Source organism: Eulemur rufifrons, chromosome 6, assembly GCF_041146395.1.
Source record: "Eulemur rufifrons isolate Redbay chromosome 6, OSU_ERuf_1, whole genome shotgun sequence".
Classification (NCBI taxonomy): domain Eukaryota; kingdom Metazoa; phylum Chordata; class Mammalia; order Primates; family Lemuridae; genus Eulemur; species Eulemur rufifrons.
Genome location: NC_090988.1, coordinates 11,883,634 through 11,908,751, shown reverse-complemented (window position 1 = coordinate 11,908,751; position 25,118 = coordinate 11,883,634). Strand labels below are relative to the sequence as shown.

At 37.2% G+C, this 25,118-nt stretch overlaps 2 protein-coding genes across 3 annotated transcripts in view; both read left to right on the top strand.

The window, feature by feature from the left end:
- Positions 1-3,236, top strand: part of VWA5A (von Willebrand factor A domain containing 5A) — a 31,794-nt gene extending 28,558 nt beyond the window's left edge. For both annotated transcript variants that reach the window (XM_069470758.1, XM_069470760.1), the window contains exons 17-18: positions 2,279-2,405; positions 2,878-3,236. In XM_069470758.1, the coding sequence (XP_069326859.1) occupies positions 2,279-2,405; positions 2,878-2,957 (207 nt within the window). In that variant the 3' untranslated portion in view covers positions 2,958-3,236. The remainder of the gene's footprint in view (positions 1-2,278; positions 2,406-2,877) is intronic.
- Positions 3,237-22,307: 19,071 nt separating this feature from the next.
- LOC138383728 (olfactory receptor 10D1B) lies at positions 22,308-23,243 on the top strand. The gene has a single exon (XM_069468770.1). It carries the CDS (start codon positions 22,308-22,310, stop codon positions 23,241-23,243), a length of 936 nt encoding a protein of 311 aa, XP_069324871.1.
- The last annotated feature ends 1,875 nt before the right edge of the window (positions 23,244-25,118 follow it).

Genomic DNA, 25,118 nt, shown 5'->3' with positions numbered 1-25,118 from the left:
TGCCAATCATGTTAGTTATATAACTAATATTTTGTGAGCAGTTACTCTGTGCCAGGCACTGTGCTAAGCACTTAACATTTGTGATCTTATTTATTTCTCACATTAATTAAATAAGGTAGATCCTCTTTGTGTTGCTGTTTATACATGAAGAGGCTGAAGCTGAGAGAGGTGTAATAACGCATGTGGGTTTATCCAGCCAGGCAGTGGCAGAGCCACATTCAATTCTACGATTATTTGTCTTCAGAACCCCCAGTGATAGCCCCATTATTGGTCCTCTTCATACTAAAGGAAATGGTCCAGATATTAGAAAATGTTAATTAAAGTCGGGATAGGTGAAGTGTTCATAGGAACCATCTGGTTATTCAAATGAGCTCAAATCTGCTAACAATTATAAATTACGTTTCAGAATTTCAAAGTAACTTGCTAAAACTTCTAATAGTCATTGAGAAATTGTTAAATATGAGACAGGTACAAAAAACCTAAAGGACAAATAATCATTCTGAATTTTCCAAATGTGGAAAGTGATTAAATATACTTCAGATATTCTGTAATTGCACTGTCTAATAAGTGTATCCAGTGGTCACGTCTGGCTATTGAGCCTTTGAAATGTGGCTAATACAAATGAGGAACTGAGTTTTTAATTGAATGGAGGTGTGCTATGATGTAAAATACATATTGATTTCAAAGAGTATAAAAGCAAAATATTAGTATTTATTTTATACTGATCGCCTATTATGATATTTTTAATATATTGAGTTAAAACATATTAGTAAAATAATTGTACCTCTTCCTTGTTCCTTTTTTAAATGTGGCTTCTAGGAAATCTAAAATTACATATGTATCTAGCCTTATGTTTCTGTTGGAATATGCTGTCCTAGAAGAAGTAATTAAATTTAGAAACACTTCCAGGATTATACAAGGATCATGAAGTTTTAGCTTAAATTCACTGACAACAAAAAAAGTCAGGCTGACATTTCCTTCTTTGCCATGGTAACCAGGCTAACAAATCAAAGGAATAGACCTGGTGTATCGGAATTTCAGTAAGGCTTTGAATTTTTTTTAAATGATCAGTAAGTACATGGACCAAGTACAAACTAGTTGAAAACCCATAACACTGAATAATAAATTGATACCAAACTTGAAACAGAATCTCAGACCCACCAGGCTCTGAATTCTCTGGAGGTTCATAGTTTCAGTGAAGATTTAGAATAAGATGTAGATCAGGGCTTTCCTATTTGTAGATGACAAAACTGGGAGATAAAATGTTAGACAAGAGAATCAGAATGCCCAAAAGACTTATGAATTGGAATTTTCCATGAAAAAAAAAATTAAAATACAATTCAGGTACTATTTTGCATTCTAAAGTAAAAGTACAGAAGAGAAGCAAAATAACATACAAGCACTTTCACATGGAAATAGGAGGTTTTTAGATGACTACGAATAATATAAATGAGTATATTTGAAACATGATTAGTGGAGCGCAACAAGTTTAGCTGAAAAGTTACAGTATTGTCTCCAGGTGTGACCGTTTAAGGAGATATATTTTAAAAATCATTATGATATTTGGGATGACAAGTGTGAAGATTCTTACTGCTTTGACATAAGCAGTCCTCTTAAGGAAGAAGGGAAGGAATTGAGAATTTTGACCTGAAATAAGAGTGCTCAGAGAGGACATGATAGCTGTTTCCAAATTTTAAAGGTCATGATACAAAGGAGGAATTTCCCTTTATCTGTTGACTCTAAAAATTCATGGGAGACAATTTTCTGCTCTGTGGCTGAGATTTTCTGTTGCGAAATATGAGCAACATGCCTAGAATCTCAATATTTGGCCTTCAGTTCCACTCCATTAGTGCTAGAAGGCTAACTTTGGGAAAATCATTTTACTTCTGTATGAATCAGTTTTCTTTCTTACAAATGTGGTTGATATTTTCTCATGATTTTGTTAGGCATTGAGGGGGTTCAAATTAAAAAAAAATTAAGGCACTTTATAGAGCGATTATGTACGTGTTTCTCCTCCCAGAGCTGGGTAATACTTGTCTAGGTGTTTTAGGGGTTTCCCACACTGTCTTGGTGGTTACACTGGATTTAAAACTTGAGACCTGTCTACCCTAAGACTTGGTGGGTGGTCATCCCAATGGAGGTAAAGAGGGACCAGGTAATTCCATTTAGTAGCAGTCTGAAGGATGGTGAGTGGAGAGGGAGTGAAGCTTTTTGCATGCTCTTGGGGGCTTCCTGCTCCAACTTGGGGGCTGCAAGGAACTGTCTGTCTATTGTACAGCTTGTGGATCCCTCAGCCTGGGCCACGATCCTGGCCGTGATCTGGCTGAATTCCAATGTGAAGGACTTGAAGTGTGAGTGGGAACTCCTGGAAAGGAAGGCTGTGGCCTGGATTCGCATCCGTGCAGGTAGGAGCACAATCCTGAGACCCGTCTCCTTCCCTTGTAGGAGACTAGCTGTCTTCCTAGAGGGAGTCCCACTGTCACCTTCCTCCACCACCCTGGTGCAGACTTATTCTGGTCTCCCACCTGGTTCTTTCCTTGGCAGGATGAGCGTGAAATCTTAAACTTGGGATATAGCGGGGAGGTACGAGTAAAGAGGGACAGGGACGTGGATGGGCAGTACGAACTGTGAGGAGGACAAGTGGCATTTATTCTCCTCGCTGTCTTGGTACTGAGTGTAAGACTGGACGAGAGCACACATACGCCTCTTTATCTCACTGCTCCTGGGTATTTCTGGGACCAGAGCAGACTAAAGAGAAGAGAAAAATCAGGGGTATTGAGGAAAGATAAAAGCAGGACTCAGGGTAGATGGTCAGGGAGGGTTAGAGGACTCTTATTGCTATGCCTCAGCCCTAACGCTTGTTTCCCCTCACCACAGGCTCCACCACACAAGCACTTGTAAAAGCGGCTAATACCTTGCTGAAGTCATCCGTGAATCCTGCTATCTTTGCCTTCTGAGAATATCGTCCAGAGAAAGAAGTGCCTCTCCTTAGCTACTGCCACTTTCGTTACCATCTCTTCTGCTGTGATATGTTTTTGTGTTTTATACTTCTCCTGTCAGTTTCTTGCCATTAAAGTAAAGGATGCCAACCCCACCTTGCTTTTTTGTTCCAGGTTCCCTTTGCATGTGATCATCCTTTCCTTACCATGCCTACTCAGACAAGTGACAGTGGTCCTAGAACCCATTCCCTTCCTTGGAGGAGTTCAAAGCATTCATATGCAGTAATGTTCCTCCCAGGTTTTCCAAAGTGACAACACAAAAAATGGGTCACAAGGATTTCACACTAAAGGTAGCAGCACTGATGTCAGGAAATGCCTGAATTAGAGAAGTCTCTGCATTATATTTGTCTATGCAATTTCAATCTTACGTACTTATCAGAACCATACTGGTAAGCTTTGAAGTTTTCCATTCTTAGGAGGAGGAGTTAGAGGGAGGTAGAAAGCCAACATCAGGATCAATGTAACCTCAAGATCACAAAGAGAGAGGCTCATGAAGTCCACTGTGAGAGTTGGCATTACTGGGGACCTTGTTGATTAATTCCACTGGGACTTTGCTAGCCTACCCTGCATGCCTTTCCTTCCTGCCTATGAGACCTGGGTTGAATTATACCTGTTGGAGATAGATGTTTCTCCTTAATCATTAAACATCTTAGAGGACTCCCTAGTCCTTGCCTGAATCTGAGAGGCCTCTAAGTCAGGCTCTGATCTAGTGTAATAAAGGGAAGAGAGGGTATCACGGCAGTTTTACCTGAGACCTGAACCTGGATCACTCACCACATGAGGAAGAAAGAAGCTCACGCGATCACCCCAGACCCTTATGTCTCACATACCGTATCCTAGCACAAATGACCCTGTTTGATGTGCTGTCCTGCATAATAACTGTTATATCAATATTAAATTACTAATTCTACACTTCGTTGTATCTGGTCTTTCATAGATTCATTTATTGAACCTACACTGGTTTCATCATCCTTTGTTTTTGCCCCAGCTTTGCTGATGCCTCCACTGTTCACACTGTATCCTGTCCCTATATCTTCTGTTGCAGGCCGACTTCCTGTCTTACCTGAAGCCAGTAAAGCACACTGGTCAGAAGATTGCTGTTAGAATCCTGACCATACATTTCAATAGTTACGTGATAATGACCAAATTGTTTACCCCTGAGGCACTCCATATCCTCATTGCAAAACTAAGGGATTAACTAAAGCTCTATTATCAGTGTCAAATAGAATACTCAAGAATTCCTAGAAGGACCTTAGTGCCTTTCACGCAGACAGTGGGTGGTCTAGTCCCGAGTTTCTTTAAGCTGTGGAATGAACTGGTATTAGAAGAACTTGGCTGACTTGCACAGTGGTGTCTAATCTCCCAGGTCTTCCTTCCAGGTTTATGCTGAATGTGATCCATGGAATAGAGCTGTAGCACCACCTGGAAGTTGGTTAGAAATACAGAATTGTGGGCAACACCAAGAACTATATCAAAGCCTGTATTTTAACATAAAGGTCCCCAGCTAATTTGTGTGCAGTTAAAATTTCAGAAGGGCTTAGTATTTTCATGAAATAGGTTTATATTGAAGCCTGTCATCTAGATAGGCACTATCTATGTAATATAACAAGATAACAGTTTACTAAGAACCATGGAACTTGTACAGCTATCCTCTGCACAAAAAGATACCACTTTATACTCATTATACAGAGCATTTATTGTTACGTCTATTGTTTTTCTCTTCTCATCCTTCAGCTTCCAGACTAGGACATGGCTTGCAGACTTAGTGGAGAGCCTTCTAAACCAAAAATCAAAACAAACCAGTAACAAAGCAAAACACACACACACACACACACACACACACACACACAAAATCAATTTTCTCCTTTACAGAACCAACTACAGTTTTAAATTAGTGTGGTTTTATTTCTGTGTTTGAGCTCCCACACAATGAAATGTGCCAACTGTAAATTTCTCTAATTTAAGCAAGTATCAGTCTTTGTAATCAGCAAGTAATGTTTTGGTATATTTGTTGAAACACCTTTTCAAGTCTGGTGCTTTGTGTTTTAAGGAAAATATAAAAATCCATCTGTGTTTTCAGAAACTCATGGTGTGGGCAAGGAGCCCAGGAGGGAAGCTGTTCTCATCTCCCATTGGTTGCCCTCACCCTGCACTTGTTTCCCACTTGCTGCAAACTTGATCACAGGAAGGTTGGCAGATAATGTTGCCTCAAGATTCTTCCACTCAGCATCCCAAGAATGGAAAAATAAGCACCACATGTACTCACCATCAAATTGGTTTCACTGATCATCACCTAAGAGCACATTTGGGAATAACACTAATCGGGAGTCGGGCAGATGTGGGGGAGAAGGGGATGGGTGTATACCTATATAATGAGTGCGATGCGCACTGTCTGGGGAATGGACACGCTTGAAGCTCTGACTCGCGGTGGGGCGGTGGGGGGCAAGGGCAATATACGTAACCTAAACTTTTGTACCCCTGTAATATGCTGAAAAAAAAAAAAAGTTTCTTCCACTCAAACTGAGCCCAGAAGCTACAGTGGACGGCACCCTGTACTACATAGACTTATTAGTAAATTTCATTGCCTATCTTCCCCAACTCCAACCCAGTCACACTGGGGGTCATTTAGTATCTGCTGTTCCTCTCCCAACTCACAGCCATTGATTCCTTGAAAACAGGTCATCTGCTTCCTGGAATATCTCATAGACCAGAAGAAAACCAAGAAAAATCCCATGCAATGAACTAACTTTAAGTATTCCGTTTCTCCTTTCTGTTCTATAAGTTTTTGCCTCACATATTTTGATGTTCTCTTGTTAGGTGCACACACAGGTAGGATTTTTATAGCTTCTTAGAAAATTGACTTTTTTATCGTTATGTAATGCCCACTTTAATTCATGATGATTTTCTTTGTTTTGAAGTTGGCTTTGTCTGAAATTAACATAGATACTCCAGCTTTTTTTTATTAGTGTTAGCATGCTTATCTTTCTCCATCCCTTTACTTTTAGTCTATCTGAGTCTTTATATTTAAAGTGGGTCTCTTATACACAATATATGCTTGGGTCTTCATTTCTCATTTGTTTGTTTTCTTTTTATTCTGATTATCATTGCCTTTAAATCAGTCTATACCACTCATATTTAAAGTAATTATTGACAGAATTGGATTAATATCTACTGTATTAGCTGTTTTCTATTTGATGCATTTATTTAATTTTTCCCCTCTTATTTTTGCCTTCTGTTTTTTTTTCTTTTCTTTTTTTTTTTTTTTTTTTTTGTTGTTGTTGTTTTTGGCAGGAACAGAGGCAGAGAGGTGGAGCAGGAAGTTTGCACCCCTACTGTCTGCTTAGGGCTAGTCAAGGCTGAGAAAGAACTCTTAGAGATAACAAGTTAGGCCACAGGTGTTTTAATTAAAACAAAGAGCAGTTGTATGTACTATGAGTTTATTTCCCTTACTTTCTGTTTGATAATTTACGTTCCTCTGTTAAATAGGTTGTTAGTAAAGCCACCTTTCATTTTCTTTTATTTATTTATTTTTTGAGACAGAGTGTCACTTGTCACCCCAGGTAGAGTGCAGTGGCGTCATCATAGTTCACTGTAACCTCAAACTCCTGGGCTAAAGCCTTCCTCCTGCCTCAGCCTCCAAAGTAACTGGGACTACAGGCACATGCCACTGTGTCTGGCTAATTTTTTCTATTTTTAGTAGAGATGGGGTCTTGCTCTTGCTCAGGCTGGCCTCAATCTCCTGAACTCAAGCAATTCTTCTGCCTTGGTCTCCCTGACTGCTAGGATTACAGGCGTGAGTCACTGTGCCTGGCCTCCGACATGTCTTTATTATCAGTTGCACAAATTATTTAGATATTATCATGTAGATGAGGTCAAATATTTCAATTTAGTCTACAATTTGTACTTCAATGCTAATTTAGAATTTATATCAGGTTTGGCTGTGTCAGTATTGTTACTACTGAGCCAAGTGGTATTACGTGATTACATTTCCTTTCTTGCACAACTTTATTTCTTCTGAAGTTAATAATGGTTTAATTTTAAAATTTGCTTCATATTCTTTGAACCTATTGCTAAAGCTTCCTGAACTGTATAAAGCCTGATAATATAATTTTTCCACACATGAAAACCAGTCATACAATCAGTATTTTAGTTGTAATCTTTTTTGAGAGCCAGAGGAGTGAATCCAAGTTTAATGAGGCCTGAAGTTAAATTTCAGAATATTATGGGGGACAAACATTTTGGTTACATATAATGCCTTTGCCTCACCCAAGCCAGGGCTATAAATGTGCCCTCCCCCCATACGGTGTGCTCCACCTCCATTAGTTGTGAGTTTACCCACCCCCACCACCCTCTCCCACCTGACTGGCACTCAATGAATATTACTATCATGTGAGCACCTTAGTGTTGATCAGTTAGTACTAATTTGATGGCAAGTACATGTGGTGCTTGTTTTTCCATTTTTGTGATACCTCACTTGAAAGGATGGGTTCCAGCTCTATACAGGACAATATGAGAGGTGCTGGTTCACCATTGTTTTTTGTAGTTGAGTAATATTCCATGGTATACATATACCACATTTTATTAATCCACACATGTATTGATGGGCACTTGGGTTGTTTCCACATCTTTGCACTTGTGAATTGTGCTGCCATAAACATTCAAGTGCAGATGGCTTTATTAAAGACATTCTCTCTGGTTTTAATTAAGACTTTTATGTGATATGACCCAATCTATATGCTTAATATATAAATTATATTTTTAAAACATCTTTTTAGTTGTCCTAGAATTTGTAATATACATTTATAATTAATTTAAGCCCACCTTCAAATAACACTGTATCTCTTTACATGTAGTGCAGGTACCTTAAACAGAGTACTAATTCTGTTCTCCCATCCTAATCCCATCTCTAATTCCTTTCTCCCATCCATTGTGGCATTGCTGTCATTCATAATTTACAGTTACAAAAATATTACTATTAGTACTTTAAAAGTTACCTTTTAGGGATCTTAGTCATAAATTCTTTGTCTAGGCCAATCTATGTCCAGAAGAGTTCTTTGTAGGTTTTCCTCTAGGATTTTTATTGTTTCAGGTCTTACATTTAAGTCTTTGATCCATCTTGAGTTAATTTTTCTATGATGAGAGATAGGGATCTGGTTTCATTCTTCTGCATATAGCTGCCGAATTTTCTCAGCACCATTTATTGAATATGTGTCCTTTTCCCAGTGTATGTATTTGTCTACTTTGTTGAAGATTAGTTGGTTGTAGGTATATGGTTTTATTTCTGAGTCCTTTATTCCATTCCATTGATCAATGTGTCTACTTTTATGCCAGGACCTTGCTGTTTTGGTTACTATAGCCTTGTAGTATAATTCAAAGTCAGGTAATGTGATGCCTCCAATTTTGTTCCTTTGGCATATAATTACTTTGGCTACTCAGGCTCTTTTATGGTTACATATGAATTTTAGAATTTTTTCTAATTCTGTGAAAAATTACATTGATATTTTGATAGGAATTGCACTGAATATGTAGATTGCTCTGGGCAGTATGGTCATTTTAACAATATTGATTCTTTCCATGAGCATGGGATTTCTTTTTTTTTCATTTGTGTCATCTATGATTTCTTTTTTTTAATTTCAGCATGAGGGCAGAAATGTTTAGGTTACATATATTACCCATGCCCCACCTGAGTCAGAGCTTCAAGTGTGTCCATCCCCCAGACAGTGCACACCGCACCCATTAGGTGTGTATGTACCTATCCCCTTCTTTCGTTTCATCTGTCCAACACCCGATGAATGTTATTACTATATGTGCTCTTAAGTGTTGATCAGTTAAAACCAACTTGATGGTGAATACATGTGGTGCTTGTTTTTCAATTCCTGGGATACTTCACTTAGGAGAATGGGTTCCAGCTCTACCCAGGATAAGACAAGAGGTTCTAATTCACCATTGTCTTTTGTAGTTGAGTAGTAGTCCATGGTATACATATACCACATTTTATTAATCCAATCATATATTGATGGTCACGTGGGTTTTTTCCACATCTTTGCAATTGTGAATTGGGCTGCTATGAACATTCTAGTGCAGATGTCTTTTTTATAGAATGTCTTTTGTTCTCTTGGGTAGATGCTCAGTAATGGCATTGCTGAATCAAATGATAGTTCTACTTGCATCTCTTTGAGGTATCTACATATTGCTTTCTAGAGAGGTTGTACTAGTTTTCCGTCCCACCAGCAGTGTAAGAGTGTTGCTGTTTCTCCACAACCACGCCAACATTTATTGTTTTGGGACTTTTTGATAAAGGACATTCTCACTGGAGATAAGTGATATCTCATAATGGTTTCGATTTGCATTTCCCTGATGATTAGAGATGTTGATCATTTTTTCATGTTTTATGGCCATTAGTCTGTCTTCTTTTGAAAAGTTTGTGTTCATGTTCTTTGCTCACTTTTTCATAGGGTTGTTTGATTTTTTTCTTGCTGATTTTCCTGAGTTTTATATAGATCCTAGTTATCAGCCCTTTATCGGATGTGTAGGATGCAAAAATTTTCTCCCATTCTGTAGGTTGTCTGTTTGCTCTCATGATAGTTTCCTTGGGTGTGTAGGAGCTTTTTAATTTGATCAGGTCCCATTTATTTATTTTTGTTGTTGCTGTGATTGCCTTTGGGGTCTTCTTCATAAATTCTTTGCCTAGGCCAATGTCTATAAGAGTCTTTCCCACATTTTCTTCTAGAATTCTAATAGTTTCACATCTAAGGTTCAAGCCTATTATCCATCAAGATTTGATTTTTGTGAGAGGTGAAAGGTGTGGGTCCAGTTTCAGTCTTCTACATGTGGCTATCCAGTTTTCCCAGCACGATTTATTGAATAAGGATTCTTTCCCCCAGTGGATGTTTTTGTCTGCTTTGTCAAAGATTAGATGGCTATATGAGGATGGTTTTATATCTGGATTTTTTGTTCTGTTCCACTGGTCTGTGTCCCTGTACTTGTGCCAATACCATGCAGTTTTAATAACCACAGCCTTGTAGTATAGTTTGAAGTCTGGTAAATTAATACCTCCCATTTTGTTCTTATTGCCTAAAATTGCTTTTTCTGAACAGGGTCTTCTCTGGTTCCATACAAAGTGTAAAATTATTTTTTCTATATCTGTGAAAAATGATGTTGGTAATTTATAGGCATTGCACTGAATCTGTAGATCACTTTGGGTAGTACAGACATTTTAACAATGTTGATTCTTCCAATCCACGAGCATGGTATTGTTTTCCACTTGTTTACATGCTCTGTGATTTCCTTCCTCAGTGTTTCATAGTTCTCCCTGTAGAGATCTTTTACCTCCTTAGTTAAATATATTCCTAGGTATTTTATTTTCTTTGTTGCTATTGTGAAGGGTATTAAGTCCTTAATTTGGGTCTCCGTTTGACTGTTATTGGCATATATGAATGCCTCTGATTTGTGTGTATTTTGTATCCTGAGACTTCACTGAATTCATTCATCAATTCCAGGAGTCTCTTGGTTGAATCCTTGGGGTTTTCTAGATATAATACCATATCATCAGCAAAGAGTGAGAGTTAAATCTGTTCTGTCCCTATTTGGACACCCTTGATTCTGCTCTCTTGCCTGATTGCTCTTGCAAGGACTTCCAGTACTACGTTGAAAAGTAATGGGGACAGTGAGCAGCCTTGTCAGGTTCCAGTTTTGAGTGGGAATGCTTTCAATTTTTCCCCTTTCAGTATGATGTTGGCTGTGGGTTTGTCATATATGGCTTGTATCATTTTTAGACAGGCCCCATCTATGCCTATTTTGTTAAGCATTCTTATCATAAAAAGGTGTTGAATTTTGTCAAATGCTTTTTCTGCATCTATTGAGAGGATCATATGGTCTTTATTTTTGCTTCTATTTATGTGGTCATTTACATTTATAGATTTGTGTATGTTGAACCATCCCGCATCTCTGGGATGAAGCCCACTTGGTCGTGATGGATTATTTTTTTGATAAGCACCTGAATTTGGTTTGCTAGGATTTTCTTGAGAATTTTTGCATCTATATTCATAAAGGATATTGATCTGTATTTTTCTTTTTTTGTTGCGTCCTTTCCTGGATTTGGTATCAGGGTGATGTTGGCTTCATCAAATGTGTTGGGGAGGATTCCTTCCTTCTCAATGTTGTGGAATAAATTCTGCAGGATATGCATCAGTTCTTCTTTGCAGGTCTGGTAAAATTCAGGTGTGAAACCATCTGGTCCAGGAGTTTTCTTTTTAGGAAGGTTTTTATTGCTGTTTTAATTTAGGTACTTGATATTGGTCTGTTCAGGAATTCTATTTCTTCCTTATTGAGTCTAGGGAGGTTGCCTCTAGACACATAAAAAAGAAAATGTGGAGGAAATGTTTGTGTCATCTATGATTTCTTTCATCAGTGATTTCTAGTTCTCTTTGTAGTGATCTGTCACCTCATTGGTAATATTTATTTCAATATATTTTATTTTTTAAGGCTATTGTAAATGAGATTTAATTCTGGATTTGATTTTCAGCTTCATCATTGTTAGTGTATAGAAATGCTATTAATTGTATAACCTGACATTTTGCTGAATTCCTTTATCAAATCTAGGAGTGTTTTGGAGGAATTGTTAGAGCTTTCTAGGTAGAAGATCATATCATGAGCAAACAGACATAATTTAACTTCCTCTTTTCCAATTTGGGTGCCCTTTATTTCTTTCTCTTGATTGTTCTGGCTAGAGCTTCTAGTATTATGCTCAATAAAAGTGGTAAAAGTGGGCATTCTTGTCTTGTTTCAGTTTTTAGGAAGAATGCTTTCATTTTTCCCCATTCAGTATGATGTCAGCTGTGGGTTTGTCATACATTGATTTTATTATTTTAAGGAATGTTCCTTTTATGCTGAGTTTTCGAGAGTTTTTGTTATGAAAGAATGCCTGATCTCATCAAATCTTTTAAATTTATGACTAAAACCCCCAAAACAAATGCAACTAAAATAAAAATAGACAACTGGGGCTTAATTAAATTTAAAGCTTCTGCTCAGCAAAAGAAATAATCAAAAGAGTTAATAGAAAACCTATGGAATGGGAGAAAATATTCACAAACTATGTGTTCAACAAAGGACTAATAACCAGAATCTACAAGGAACTCAAACAACTGAGCAAGAAAAAAAGCAAACAGCCTCCTTAAAAAGTGGGCAGAGGGCATGAACAACCATTTTTCAAAAGAAGATATACACATGGCCAAAAAACATGAAAAAATGCTCAACATCACTAATCATCATGGAAATGCAAATTAAAACCACAATGAGTAGAGATATCATCTTATTCCAAATAGAACAGCCATTATTAAAAAGTGATAAAATGATAGCTCTTGGCACAAATATGGTGAAAAAGAAAGATTTCTATGCTGTTGGTGGGAATATAAATTAGTACAACTTCTATGGAGATTTCTCAGACAACTAAATGTAGCTCTATCATTTGATTCTGCAATCCCACTACTGGGTATCTACCCAGAGAAAAAGAAATCATTATATCAAAAAGATACCTGTGTTTGTATGTTTATTGCAGCATAATTCACAACAGTAAAGATACGGAAATAACCTAAGTGCTAATCAACTGATGAGTGGATAAAGAAAATTGGTATTTTTTATACACACACACAGACCATGAATTACTACTCAGTGATAAGAAAGAATGGAATAATGTCTTTTGCAGAAACTTTGATGGAACTGGAGGCCATTATCCTAAGTGAAGTAACTCAGGGAGAGAAAAATAAATGATGCATGTTCTCACCTATAAGTGGGAGCTAAACTATGGCTACACAAGGGCACACAGAATGGAATAATGGACATTTGAGACTCATGAAGAGGCAGGGTGGGAGGGAGGGAGGGATAAAAAATGCCTACGGAGTACAATATGCACTACTCAGACGATGGGTACACCAAAAGCCCAGACCCAACACTATACATTACATACATGTAAAGGAATTCAACTTGTTCCCCCTAAATCTATTAAGATAAAAAGTTATCTTTTAGATCAATTAAGAATAAAAAAATGAAAAGATTTCACCTTTATTTATTCCTCCTTTGACACTCTTATTTTCTTTATATAGATCTGAGTTTCTTTTTTTCTTCTGAAGAATTTCTTTTAATATTTCCTTTAGATTAGGTCTTCTGGCAATTGATTCCTTTAATTTATTCCTTTAATTTTTGTTTTTCTCTAAAAAATTATTTTTTTTCACTTTTGAAGAATAATTTTGCTGGATACATAATTCAAGGTTGGTGTTTTTTTTTTTTCTTTCGACACTAAATATATTATATCACTCTCATCTTGCTTGAATAGTTTTTGGCAAGAAATCTTCTGTTATTTCCCTTTTTCCTCTATACATAAGGTGTTCTCCCCTGACTTTTGTCAAGAATTTCTATGTCTTTTTTTTTTAGTTTGAATATGACATTTGTGAATATAAATTTTTTTTTTGTATTTATCCTTCTTAGTGTTATTTGATCATCTTAAATCTGTGGTTTTGTGTTTTTCACTAATTTTGGAAAAATTTACTTTAAATATTTCTCAAGTCTGTTCTCTCTTGTACACGTCACAACTTTTGAAATTGTCCCATAGTTTTTAGATGTTGTGCTCTATTTTTCCTGTTTGTTTGTTTGCTGTTTTTGATTCTGTTCTATCTTTGCATTTCAGTTTAAGAAGTTTCTATTGATCTATCTTCCTGCCCAAAGTTTTCCTTACCCGGCCATGCCAATTCGAATAGTGAACCCATTAAATACATTTCTTATTTGTTACAATTTTTTTTTTGTTTCTGGTAGATTTCATATTGATTCCTTTTAGAGTTTCCTTGTCTCTGTTTACATCATCCATCTGTTTTTACATAGGGTCTATCTTTTCTATTAGAGTCCTTACATTAATCACAGTCATTTTAAATTTCCTGTCTGGTAATTCTAACATTTTTGTCATATTTGAGTTTGGTTCTAGTGCTTGTTTTTTCTCTTCAGACTGTTTTCTCTTGTCTTTTAGTGTGCCTTGGGGTTTTCTGTTGAAAGTCAAACATGAGGTATTGGGCGAAAAGAATTGACTTAAAGAGATGTTGTGTGTGAGGTTTTATGTTGTTATGGCTATGGGTTTGGTTGTGTCTAATGTTTTCTGTTACTGAAAGTGCCAGTAGCTTCACATTCCTCTAGTGTCCTTATTTTTGCCTGCCTACTGACTTTAGGCATCCACAAGTGCTCCGCCTCAGAGAGAATCTAGGTCTTGCAGCTGTTTCAGTTGTAATCTGTGTTTACACTGAAGACATGTTAGTTTGGTGGCAAGGTGTGGGAAAGGGAAACATTGTATAATCTTGTGATTAAACCTTAGTCTTCAGTAGGTCTGTGTCCCTTAGCTGTGACTTTCCAAAGTGTTTCTTAGCTGCCCCCACCCTTTAGCTGAGACAAGAAAGCTGGGGAGGGGGTGGTGCAAGTGGGAGAAATGCCCTTCCCCCAAGTAGGATAAGGCTCTTTTCCTCTGGAGAATAGACCTTTGTATGGAGAGTGGTCTGGGTTTATTTCATAGTAGTTATTTTTCTCCTTCCCCTGAAAGAGCCCAGAGGGGATCTTTCTCTGCTCTTTATTGTGAAAACTTGGTGGCATACCTAAAGGAAAAGCTCAAAAAAGTGTGGGAACTCCTAAGACTGGACCCAGAGAGTTTCTCACTCTCACACTTATGCACACTCAGCCTCCAGCAATCAATCAGAATGACCACTTAAGGATTCCTGCCAGTTTGTGGCCCCAGAGGTTTCTCTTACAGGTTTTTAAATGTCAGCTGTGACTCTGGTATCATGTGTCTGTCAGGATTGTAACATAGTAATCATCCCTCCTCCCATAGATATCTAAGAGAAATATTGACAGTGGGAAATATGTAACAGAAGGAATGGTCTGGGGAGAAAAAAATGGCAAAAATATTTTCTGTCTCTGTAAAACATTCTCTATTCCTTTTTGAGAACTAAAACCTGCATTCCAGTCTCAGGACAGTGGTTAGGAGGGGCAGGGTAATGTCTTTTGTTCTTTGTGCTACAGGAGATGGCTCAGCCCTGACCTGGCAGAGGGAGGTCCTAGGCCGAGGTCACATGATTGTCTTCAGAGGAGATGGGACAGAGATGGGATGCTCAGGATTGTCAACTGTAGTTGAACAACAATTGCCTGAAGCTGAGAACCCATCCTTTTTTTTTTTTTTTTTTTTTTTTTTTTTTCTTTTTTTTTTGAGACAGAGTCTCACTCTGTTGCCCAGGCTAGAGTGAGTGCCGTGGCGTCAGCCTAGCTCACAGCAACCTCAAACTCCTGAGCTCAAGCGATCCTCCTGTCTCAGCCTCCCGAGTAGCTGGGACTACAGGCATGCGCCACCATGCCCGGCTAATTTTTTCTCTATATATTTTTAGCTGTCCATATAATTTCTTTCTATTTTTTTTAGTAGAGGTGGGGTCTCGCTCTTGCTCAGGCTGGTCTCGAACTCCTGAGCTCAAACGATCCGCCCACCTCGGCCTCCCAGAGTGCTAGGATTACAGGCGTGAGCCACCGCGCCCGGCCAGAGAACCCATCCTTTAAAAGTTCTGTATTTCTGCTTATTGTTAGGACAATGACATTTCAGACAAGCGTCTCCATCCTCTTCATTTACTGGCAAATTAATAAACTTCTCTTTCCTTCTCCTCAAACCACTTGTTCTTGTTCTTCTGATGCACCTTCAAGGACAAGTGCTGAGCTTTCAGTAACAGGATTTCAGGGTGATTGTTTGCCAGTGAGCTCAGTATTTTCATGGGTACAAAAATGTCATTCATTGATTTTCAGTTTGTTCAGATTTTTTTTGTGTGTGATAAGGATGAGAATGATAACTTCCAAACTCTTTAGATGGCATAGTTGAAATGGGACCGTATATATTCTGATCTATCAAATCTCCACACTTGACTGAACCTACATTTACAGAATTGTACTCTTTGGAACTTGAAAGGTAGAAATAATTTTTCTATTGTGGTCTACCCAAAGTTAAAAGTGATTTTCTTTTTTCACATATAAACCAATTTTTAATACCAAGTGACATTAACAACACACATCGTTAATGGTTACATATGAAAATGAGGTGAGGTGTGGGGAAAAAAAACTCAGTAATGCAATCAGGGTCCAAAATGGACAGAAGCTCAGGGAGGGCTGAGGGTATATGTTGTTAGGCAATTCTTCTTAAATAATCATAATAATCATAATCATAAAGCTGAAAGTGGAATTATATAGGGATATAGTAAGACTTATATGAGATAATAGATATATATTTTAAAAAACCTTTGTTAAATATCAAGCTCTGTATAAACTTTGAAAGCCATACTATTTTTTTATTTCACCTGTTTTTTTTTTTTTACTAGCTTAATGAAGTATAATTTATATACCATAAAATCTACTCACTCATTCACTTTAGTTTTCTTTTTGTTTTATTTTTTGAGGAATTATAATTAACAGGTTAGTAGTCAATAGATTTTTTTTGGTAAAAATTATCATTTTTCATAGGAGAATTTATTTCATTTATATTTAAAATAATTATTGAGGACATGTACTTGCCATTTTGTTAATTGTGTTGCTGTCTGGTAATTTTTTGTTGCTCTCTTTCTGTCTTCCATTGTTATTTCATGATTTTTTTTTGTAGATTTGCTTTGATCATTTTCTCTTTAGAGTATCTATTAATAAATTTTTTCTTTTTGGATATCTTGTAGTCATAACCATCTATTTTAAGTTGATACCAACTTCAGTTGCATACAACGACTCTAAAATTGAAAGTATTGTAGTTTTTTTACTTTTAAAAATAAAACTGTGAAATGTTTACTTGCTTTGAAAATTAATTAATTAGCTGAATTATCTAGTTTGGGATAATCTGTATCCATTAATAGATAAAACAATTAATATCAATGTTGGGTATATAATTAATACACAGCTATATGTTTTCCACTTTGTAACAAATTTTCTTTCCATGGACAATTATTTTAATTTTTCTGGTATATATAAATAAATCAATGCTACCACCACTCCTATTCCAAGATGTATAGAATTGCCCACATTCAAAATAGCTATTTTATAATGCGTAAAATTTAGAACATCTGCATTTATCACTCAGTAATTACCCATCATATTGATCCTTTCCATTTTTGCTTTATAGTCCAATTCTTCTCTACTGAGCTATCACAGATAAAGAAAGAAACTTATGATTGGAGATTGATCTCAGACTTTCATTCTGCCAAGAAACAATAAAGCACCTGTAACTAGATCAATAATGCCTAGACTTAGCTATTTATAACCAGAAAGTTTTGCCACAGGATTAGTTGAGAAAACAGTTGGTGTTGGAATATGTCAGTGACTTACTTGAATACCTGGAGTAGGAAAAAAAATGTGGCAGACTGTTTTCCCTGATTGAAATAAAGATAATGGAAGTTTCCCCACAAGTCATACCATGGCAAGAAAGCTCTGTTGAGAAATATCTATTGAACTTTCTGTTGACACTTATTCCCTAGGAAACAGAACATGAGCCAAACAGGCTTCTCTCTCTCTCTTTTTTTCTCTATCTCATTATACTTTGAGGCCATAATCATGTCAAAAAATACAAGATAAGGCCGGGCGCGGTGGCTCACGCCTGTAATCCTAGCACTCTGGGAGGCCGAGGTGGGCGGATCGTTTGAGCTCAGGAGTTCGAGACCAGCCTGAGCAAGAGCGAGACCCCACCTCTACTAAAAATAGAAAGAAATTATATGGACAGCTAAAAATATATATAGAAAAAATTAGCCGGGCATGGTGGCGCATGCCTGTAGTCCCAGCTACTCGGGAGGCTGAGACAGTAGGATCGCTTGAGCTCAGGAGTTTGAGGTTGCTGTGAGCTAGGCTGACGCCACGGCACTCACTCTAGCCTGGGCAACAGAGTGAGACTCTGTCTCAAAAAAAAAAAAAAAAAAATACAAGATAAAAACAGTAATAACTATAACATTATACAGAATACTTATCCAAATCTCTAAATGAATCCATTAATAATTCTCCTCTCAACCAGAGACAGCTGCCTTCTGTATGGAGCCATTTTGGGCAACAGCGATGATGTAGTGGAAACTACCTAACTTTAGGAAAGTCACAGTTGCTCTGAGTTTCAATGCCATTATTTATAAAATAAGGTTAATAAGAGCCACCTTACATAATTCTAAAAAATTAATTAAAACCACATAAAAGTGCATTGGAAAATTAGAGGAAATACAAATGTTAAGTGATATTAGATTTGAATAGTTGAAAATCAGAACTAATATTGAGCTTACTTTTTTTAATAACTGAAACAGAGAAGTCATACCATTCTGGTATGGATTTGAGAGACATCTCTACCATTAACCAACTCTGTGACCTTGGTTAAGTTGCTTAAACTCTTTGAGACTAAATTTTCTACTATTAAAAATGGGGGAGATATCACCTGCCTTATAGATTTCTGGTAAGAATTGAAAGAGATAATACATGCAGAGCCCTCAACACAATTCCAGTATGTAACAAATGCACAGTAAATGTTAGCTATTATTAAAACTGTGGTCTACTTACTAAGGCATCCCAACAGGCCACTTTCGTCCTGTGAGGCCCTGTCTGAGTGGTATCTGTGCTCCCTCCACAACCTGTGTTTTTTCTCTTTTAAAATGCTTTAACAACATTCTTGGTATTATAACAGTAATATTGTTGTAAATTTTGTAACTATTATGGACCTATTCATAATTGCTTTTGCTATAATAGTTAGTTGAATTATCATCATCAATTTAAAACTCCATTTTTATTGTATTAGGTCAGTATCATTGAAAAGTTTTATGGTAAAAATAAAATTAAATAATTTCACAATTAGAACTTTAACTCAAGTTATTCATTCAAACTGAGAATATTTTTAATGGTATACCTGAAAGATGGTTTTCTCTATATCTTCTTGAATATTTCCAGTGATGAGATAATTACATCATATGGTTGCTTATTTCATAGATGTACATTTTCTAATAATTAATTCCTTTCTACATTGAAAATAAATCTATTATATCTGCCAATGATTCCTAAGTCTCTGCCTGAAACAGCTCAGATTAAATCTACCTACCAGCTCTGCAAGTATTTGAAGACCATATTATATCTCTTTCTTGTCTTTGGATTCAAGACCCAAATCTCTGGAATTCATCATGCAGATTTAAAAACATTGGCATTGAAATTAGAGTCTCAGCTCAGTTACTTTCTAGTGGTGTGATCTTTTTTTTTTTTTTTTGCATAATATTAAGTAGTTACAAATGTTTTGGTTACATGGATTGCTTTTGTACTGCTTGAGTCAAAGTTGCAGTTGTGTAATCTTTAAGTTATTTAATCTGTTTTTCAGTGTTTTTGTCAAATAATATCACCTGCTTTATAAAATTTCTTAGAGATTAAATGTGATAATGAATTTTAAAATGTAGCAGGACACTTAGTATATGGTAAGTTATTTACAGTGGATTGTTAACTGAATATAAGTTATTTAGTTGATCATTTTTCTTTTGAGATATTTTATAGCTCCTTTATTTATAATGATCATCCTACTAGGAGTGTGTCCAGTATGTGAATATTTTTCTTTAGGAGTCATGGTCTGAGGACATACTAGAAGCACATTACAGAATTACTAACTGATTAGGTTTCTATCTTGAATATTGATGTTTATTAGAGATAACTGCATAGTCACATGGATATATGGATAATTTAAAAAGTGATGAGACAAATGGTATCAGCAAAGACTTAAAGATGTAAGAGGCAACCAGACAAAGAGATCACATTACATGTGATCTAATGTTAAAATTGGAGTCTATTCTACTATGAAAACAATTTTGGAAGAACATATTTCCCACTTCAGAGCATCCTTTTCTGATAATATCATTACTATTATTTCATGACTGGATGATGAATAAGGTTGAAAAACTAATTGGTCCCTCAGAGCTATCACTGAGTCCCAAGTAGGGCTTAAGGGGATCTGAAAAAAACTTACAAGAAAGGCAATCCAGGGAGAGTGAGTGTGTATATGTGTGGATTGTACAAACCCTATGAGACTTGATTATTTATAAGTAGGAGAATTAAAGCTCCTTTGGCTGGAGCATGTGCTACTCTGCTCAGAAACCATAAATGCGAGATCATGTTATAATACTTTGAAAATTTGAGTATGTTCCCATGTGACTGCGTAAGTATTGAAACTTCTGCCCATGTCAAACCATTAGCCTCTGCCCCTTATACATTAGTGGGTCCATACATGGGGACCTTCCTGGTCTTTGGGGACTTCTTGCTGAAATGAACTTAAAAATCAAATAAGAATATAAAATCACAGAATATCATGGTATCTGATCGTAGGCAAGAACCAGGGATCTCTGGGAGCCTTTGCTGTTCAAGGGAAGGAGGTGAAGAGCTCCCAGGAATTTGAGTTGCTCAGCAAGACTATTCAAGTGTGGCTAGAATTAGTCACCAGGGGAAGACTGTCAGAAGCATCTCTCCCCTAGAATGTCACTGTTTCTCTCTTTACTGTCTTCACTTTTGCCGAATTCCAGGGTAGTAGACATGTGACTCATTCTGGCTTGCTCATTCTCTTTAGAAATGTTTTTTAATGGCACTTGCCACAGTTTATGATTGAAATCCTTTGTTGAATGTGGCTCGACAACTTGAAAACTCCTGGACTGTAGCTGATACTAAGGTCTATTGTCAAAAAGATGGAAAAAGCCTGTTATACGTTCTCAAAAACTAAATGATATATTAACCATGCATTCTCTAAAGTCAACACTGGAAATGAGGAGGAGGAAGACATGAAGACTTTTCCCACCTTAGTATAAAGCAAACATTATGTAAACCCACCTGGAAGGGTGTCACTGTCAGCAGTGGAACAGAATGCCTAAAAAAGCAGAGGCAAACAGAGGGAGATTTTTCCTAATGATCGAGGATACCAACAATGGACTGAAACAGGTCTGTCACATAGCTTTATAACCTTGGGCAACTTGCTTAATTTTTTCTAAGCTTCACTTTCTTATCTGTAGATGGGAATTATAGTAATAGTATAATGGTTTCTTATTTAAAAATTAAAAAATAACTAAACTTAAAAGTGCTGAGCCAGACCTCAGAAAATATTTATTAAATGGTATATATACATATATGTTACATATTTACACACATGTGTATATGCATATATACACACACATATATGTGTATATATAATTATTACATGTACATTATTATTACTAAGTAAGTAATGAGATGAAGAGATCCTTGTACCTTCCAGGTGCCATACCCTGCTCTTAACTTGTATAACCTACCTCATTAGTGCTGTTCTTTGCCTTTCTTTACCTGGGACACTATTTATTACTACATCATAGTAACATTAATTGAATGTTTCCCTCACTACTACTGTTTCTTTTGCTTAATATTTCAGAGTTACATAAGTCCACTTAGAAAACATTAAAAGGACCAGAAGAACCAGAGCACCATCATCTGATAGAATTGGGGATCTTAGACCTCTCAAGAAGTCTGGAAAGATGTAATCTGAAGAGGATATGATCTAAGTCTATTCAATAATATCATTTAATAAAACATTTATTTGCCTATAATTACAGAATACAAACATTAAAGGATGACACATAAAGAACTAAGTTTAAGATACATAAACAAAAGCTTTTCATTAAGATTTATAGTTTTGCCAGACATTTTCACAGATATTTCATAAACTTTACTATGCTACCAGGATATTTTTGTTGCTGATGTTATAATAATTATAATTTTCATTTTGTGGGCAATGAAACTATGTCTATTAAAGACTTTGTCTAAATTGTTTTAACTAGTGTAGATAATAAGAGGCAAAGCCAGGATTCATATTGTGTTCTTATTTCTAATACAATTGTTTATTCTGTTGTTTTGCTTAGAGGGTAATGAATAGTGGAAGTTTGTTACATAAAGACATGAATGTTCAAAATATGAATGTGCTAAAAGAGAATCAATCCATGATAAAAAGGTTTCTAACTTGAGAAGGCTCTGAATGTTTCTAAACTTCCAATCTTGCTATAGAAGACAAGTATCTGCCTTTATAAAACATTCCTTCCATGAGATGAACAGGTTGTGATTATGAAATAGGAACTTATTACTGATATTTTTATAAAGATCTCACTTTTGCTCTTCAGAAGAAGGAACGTTGTTGCTTGTTAAAAACATACCCATTGCACTCATCAGCAAAAAGGTTGATAATCTGACATTTGTGTTTAAACTTTGGTGTCTTGAGTCCCTAGAATTTCAAGGCTGAACTTTTTCACAGCTATGAGGAATCTCTCAGTGGTGACTGAATTTGTCTTGCTGGGCATCCCACACACACAGGGTCTGGAGACAATGCTCTTTGTTTTGTTTTTGTCCTTCTACATTTTCACCCTTATGGGGAACCTGCTGATCCTACTTGCTATTGTCTCTTCCACTCGGCTTCACACTCCCATGTACTTCTTCCTGTGCAAGCTGTCTGTTTTTGACATATTTTTCCCTTCTGTCAGTTCCCCTAAGATGCTGTTCTACCTCTCAGGGAACAGCCGCACCGTCTCCTATGCAGGCTGCGTGTCCCAGCTCTTCTTCTACCATTTCCTGGGCTGTACTGAGTGTTTCCTCTACACGGTGATGGCCTATGACCGCTTTGTTGCCATATGTTACCCTCTACGCTACACCATCATCATGAGTCACACAGTGTGTGCCATTCTAGCCATGGGGACCTCATTTTTTGGCTGCATTCAGGCCACCTTTCTCACCACTCTCACCTTCCAATTGCCCTACTGTGGCCCCAGTGAGGTGGACTATTACTTCTGCGATATCCCGGTGATGCTGAAGCTGGCTTGTGCAGATACCTCAGCCCTGGAGATGGTGGGGTTCATCAGTGTGGGCCTCATGCCCCTCAGCTGTTTTCTGCTCATTCTTACCTCCTACAGTCGCATCGTCTGCTCCATCCTCCAGATCCGCTCTGCTGAGGGTCGACGTCGTGCTTTCTCCACCTGCAGTGCCCACCTCACTGCCATCCTGCTTTTCTACATGCCAGTGGTCCTCATATACCTGAGGCCAACCCCAAGCCCTTGGCTGGATGCAACTGTTCAGATCCTGAATAATATGGTAACCCCCATGTTGAATCCCTTGATCTACAGCCTCAGGAATAAGGAGGTGAAATCATCACTGAGAAAGGTTCTTTATCAACTGGTTTTCCTTCCTGAGCAATTGTAGAGACAGATAAGTAACTAACACGTCAATCACATTTTGTAGAGTAGAAAACGTTTTTATTCTCACAAATATTTTTGAGCTTAAGAACACAGGTATTATTATGATGTCCATTTTACAACATGGGAACTAAAACTTGAAGAGTTAAAGTAACTTGTCCAAGGACATGTAAGGAGTGAACGGTGGAATGAAGACTCTAGGGCTGGTTTTCTGACTCTGGGACCTGTATGCTCTTGAGGACAAGGTATTGCTCAAGATGGAGGGATGGATTCTTCCCAGTAGGCAGAACAACCTGGACCTTCTGCTTCTCAATATGTATTTTCTTCATCCTCCCCCAGCCCCTCCTCCTCTCCCTACTCTCATCATGACACATCTTTATCTTGGCTGCGTTATCGTACCCTCAAATGGTTGCATTGGATAAACCCTCATCTTATTGTTCTCAGAGTTTGTGAAAAAGTGGGAAAAGTGCATCCCCATGGCTTCAAATGGCATCTCGTTACTTCTATACCATAGAAATGTACAAAGAGAAAGACTTCTGGCCAGGACCTGAGGCAAGTTCCTTATAGGCAAAACAGAGGTACCACAGTGCTGTATCACTTCCAAACCCTGCCCACTGGGCTTAGACCTGGAAAAAGGCCCTGGCTGTGAACAGGCAGCATGTGGGTCAGGACAGAAGGTAGGTGGGGAAATCCATGGAGTAGTGACTGTGCTGTGATTCTGTGTTAGAAAATCTGGACTTGGCCTTGTCTTGCTTCATACAACCAGGGGGAAGTACTAGGTCCAAGCTGTCATTGTTGTGTGTTATTGACTTCTGTTGTTTACAGACAGAATTTGACTTTGGTCATCCTTCTTACAATTCTTTATTTTTCGGCTGAAATGTGCTAAGAATGAGAAATGTGCTATTTCAATATGGTGAGCTATTCTTTTCATCACTGAATTCATTAAGAATCCTATCATGCTTGGAAAGTATAGTTGCTGTGAAGTTTGCTCTAACAGTGATGTAAAGAGGAAAAGACATTGGGAAGAACGTGATGGAAGAGGAAGGGGAAGAGGCAGATACCAGGGCTCTTCTCTTGTTTCCACTTCTGAGAATCAGACAGCAGCCCAGAAGCCTGCCAGGACAAACCAGAAACCTTGTATCTATGCCTCCAGGTAATGGGGTTAGCCTGCATAGCTCCTGGAAGGAAGACAAACTTTTGCCTATTCATTCCTCTTAAGCTCATACAGACCATCTAAATGCTATTTTTTTCTTATTTTTCAGTAAACAAAATCCTAGTAGTGAATCTTGAAGTACATCTCAAAGTTCTTTCAAATTTAGTGTATCCCAAACAGTTCTCAAGCCTCTCTGAGTCCACTCTGAGGATCTTTTCTTATGCCTTGATGTTCTGGTTGTAGCTGCTCAGACAGTAAAAACAGAACAAGTTGTAAGAATAAAAGATAGAATCTGATTCCTTTTTTTACTTTCACTCATTCAGATGTCATTTGATGAATAACTCTGTGTTAGGGCTGGGGAATGCAAAGATGAGGAAGTCATGACGCCCTTGAATGGAAGTCAGAGTCTGCTGGAGAAATAGACAGACAACTAACTAGGATATCCCATGATTAATACGATGATCAAGGTATACAATAAAGCAGAAAATGCGGAGTATACTTTTCTAGGCCAAAGGAAGAGGCTTACAGAAAAGAAGAACACTGAGGATGCATTGTTGTTTATTTTTTCCAGATGAAGAATGGCTGAGAAGTGTTTTCTAGGGAGAGGCAATATAGTTCTCAATCTTTTGTTTTGGAAGGGCTGGGAGTGAGAGATAATTCCTTGGGCAAGTATCTCTTAACTATTTGCTATTTGTAAGGGCATGTCTTTGCAGGAAAAGTAAAATTCAA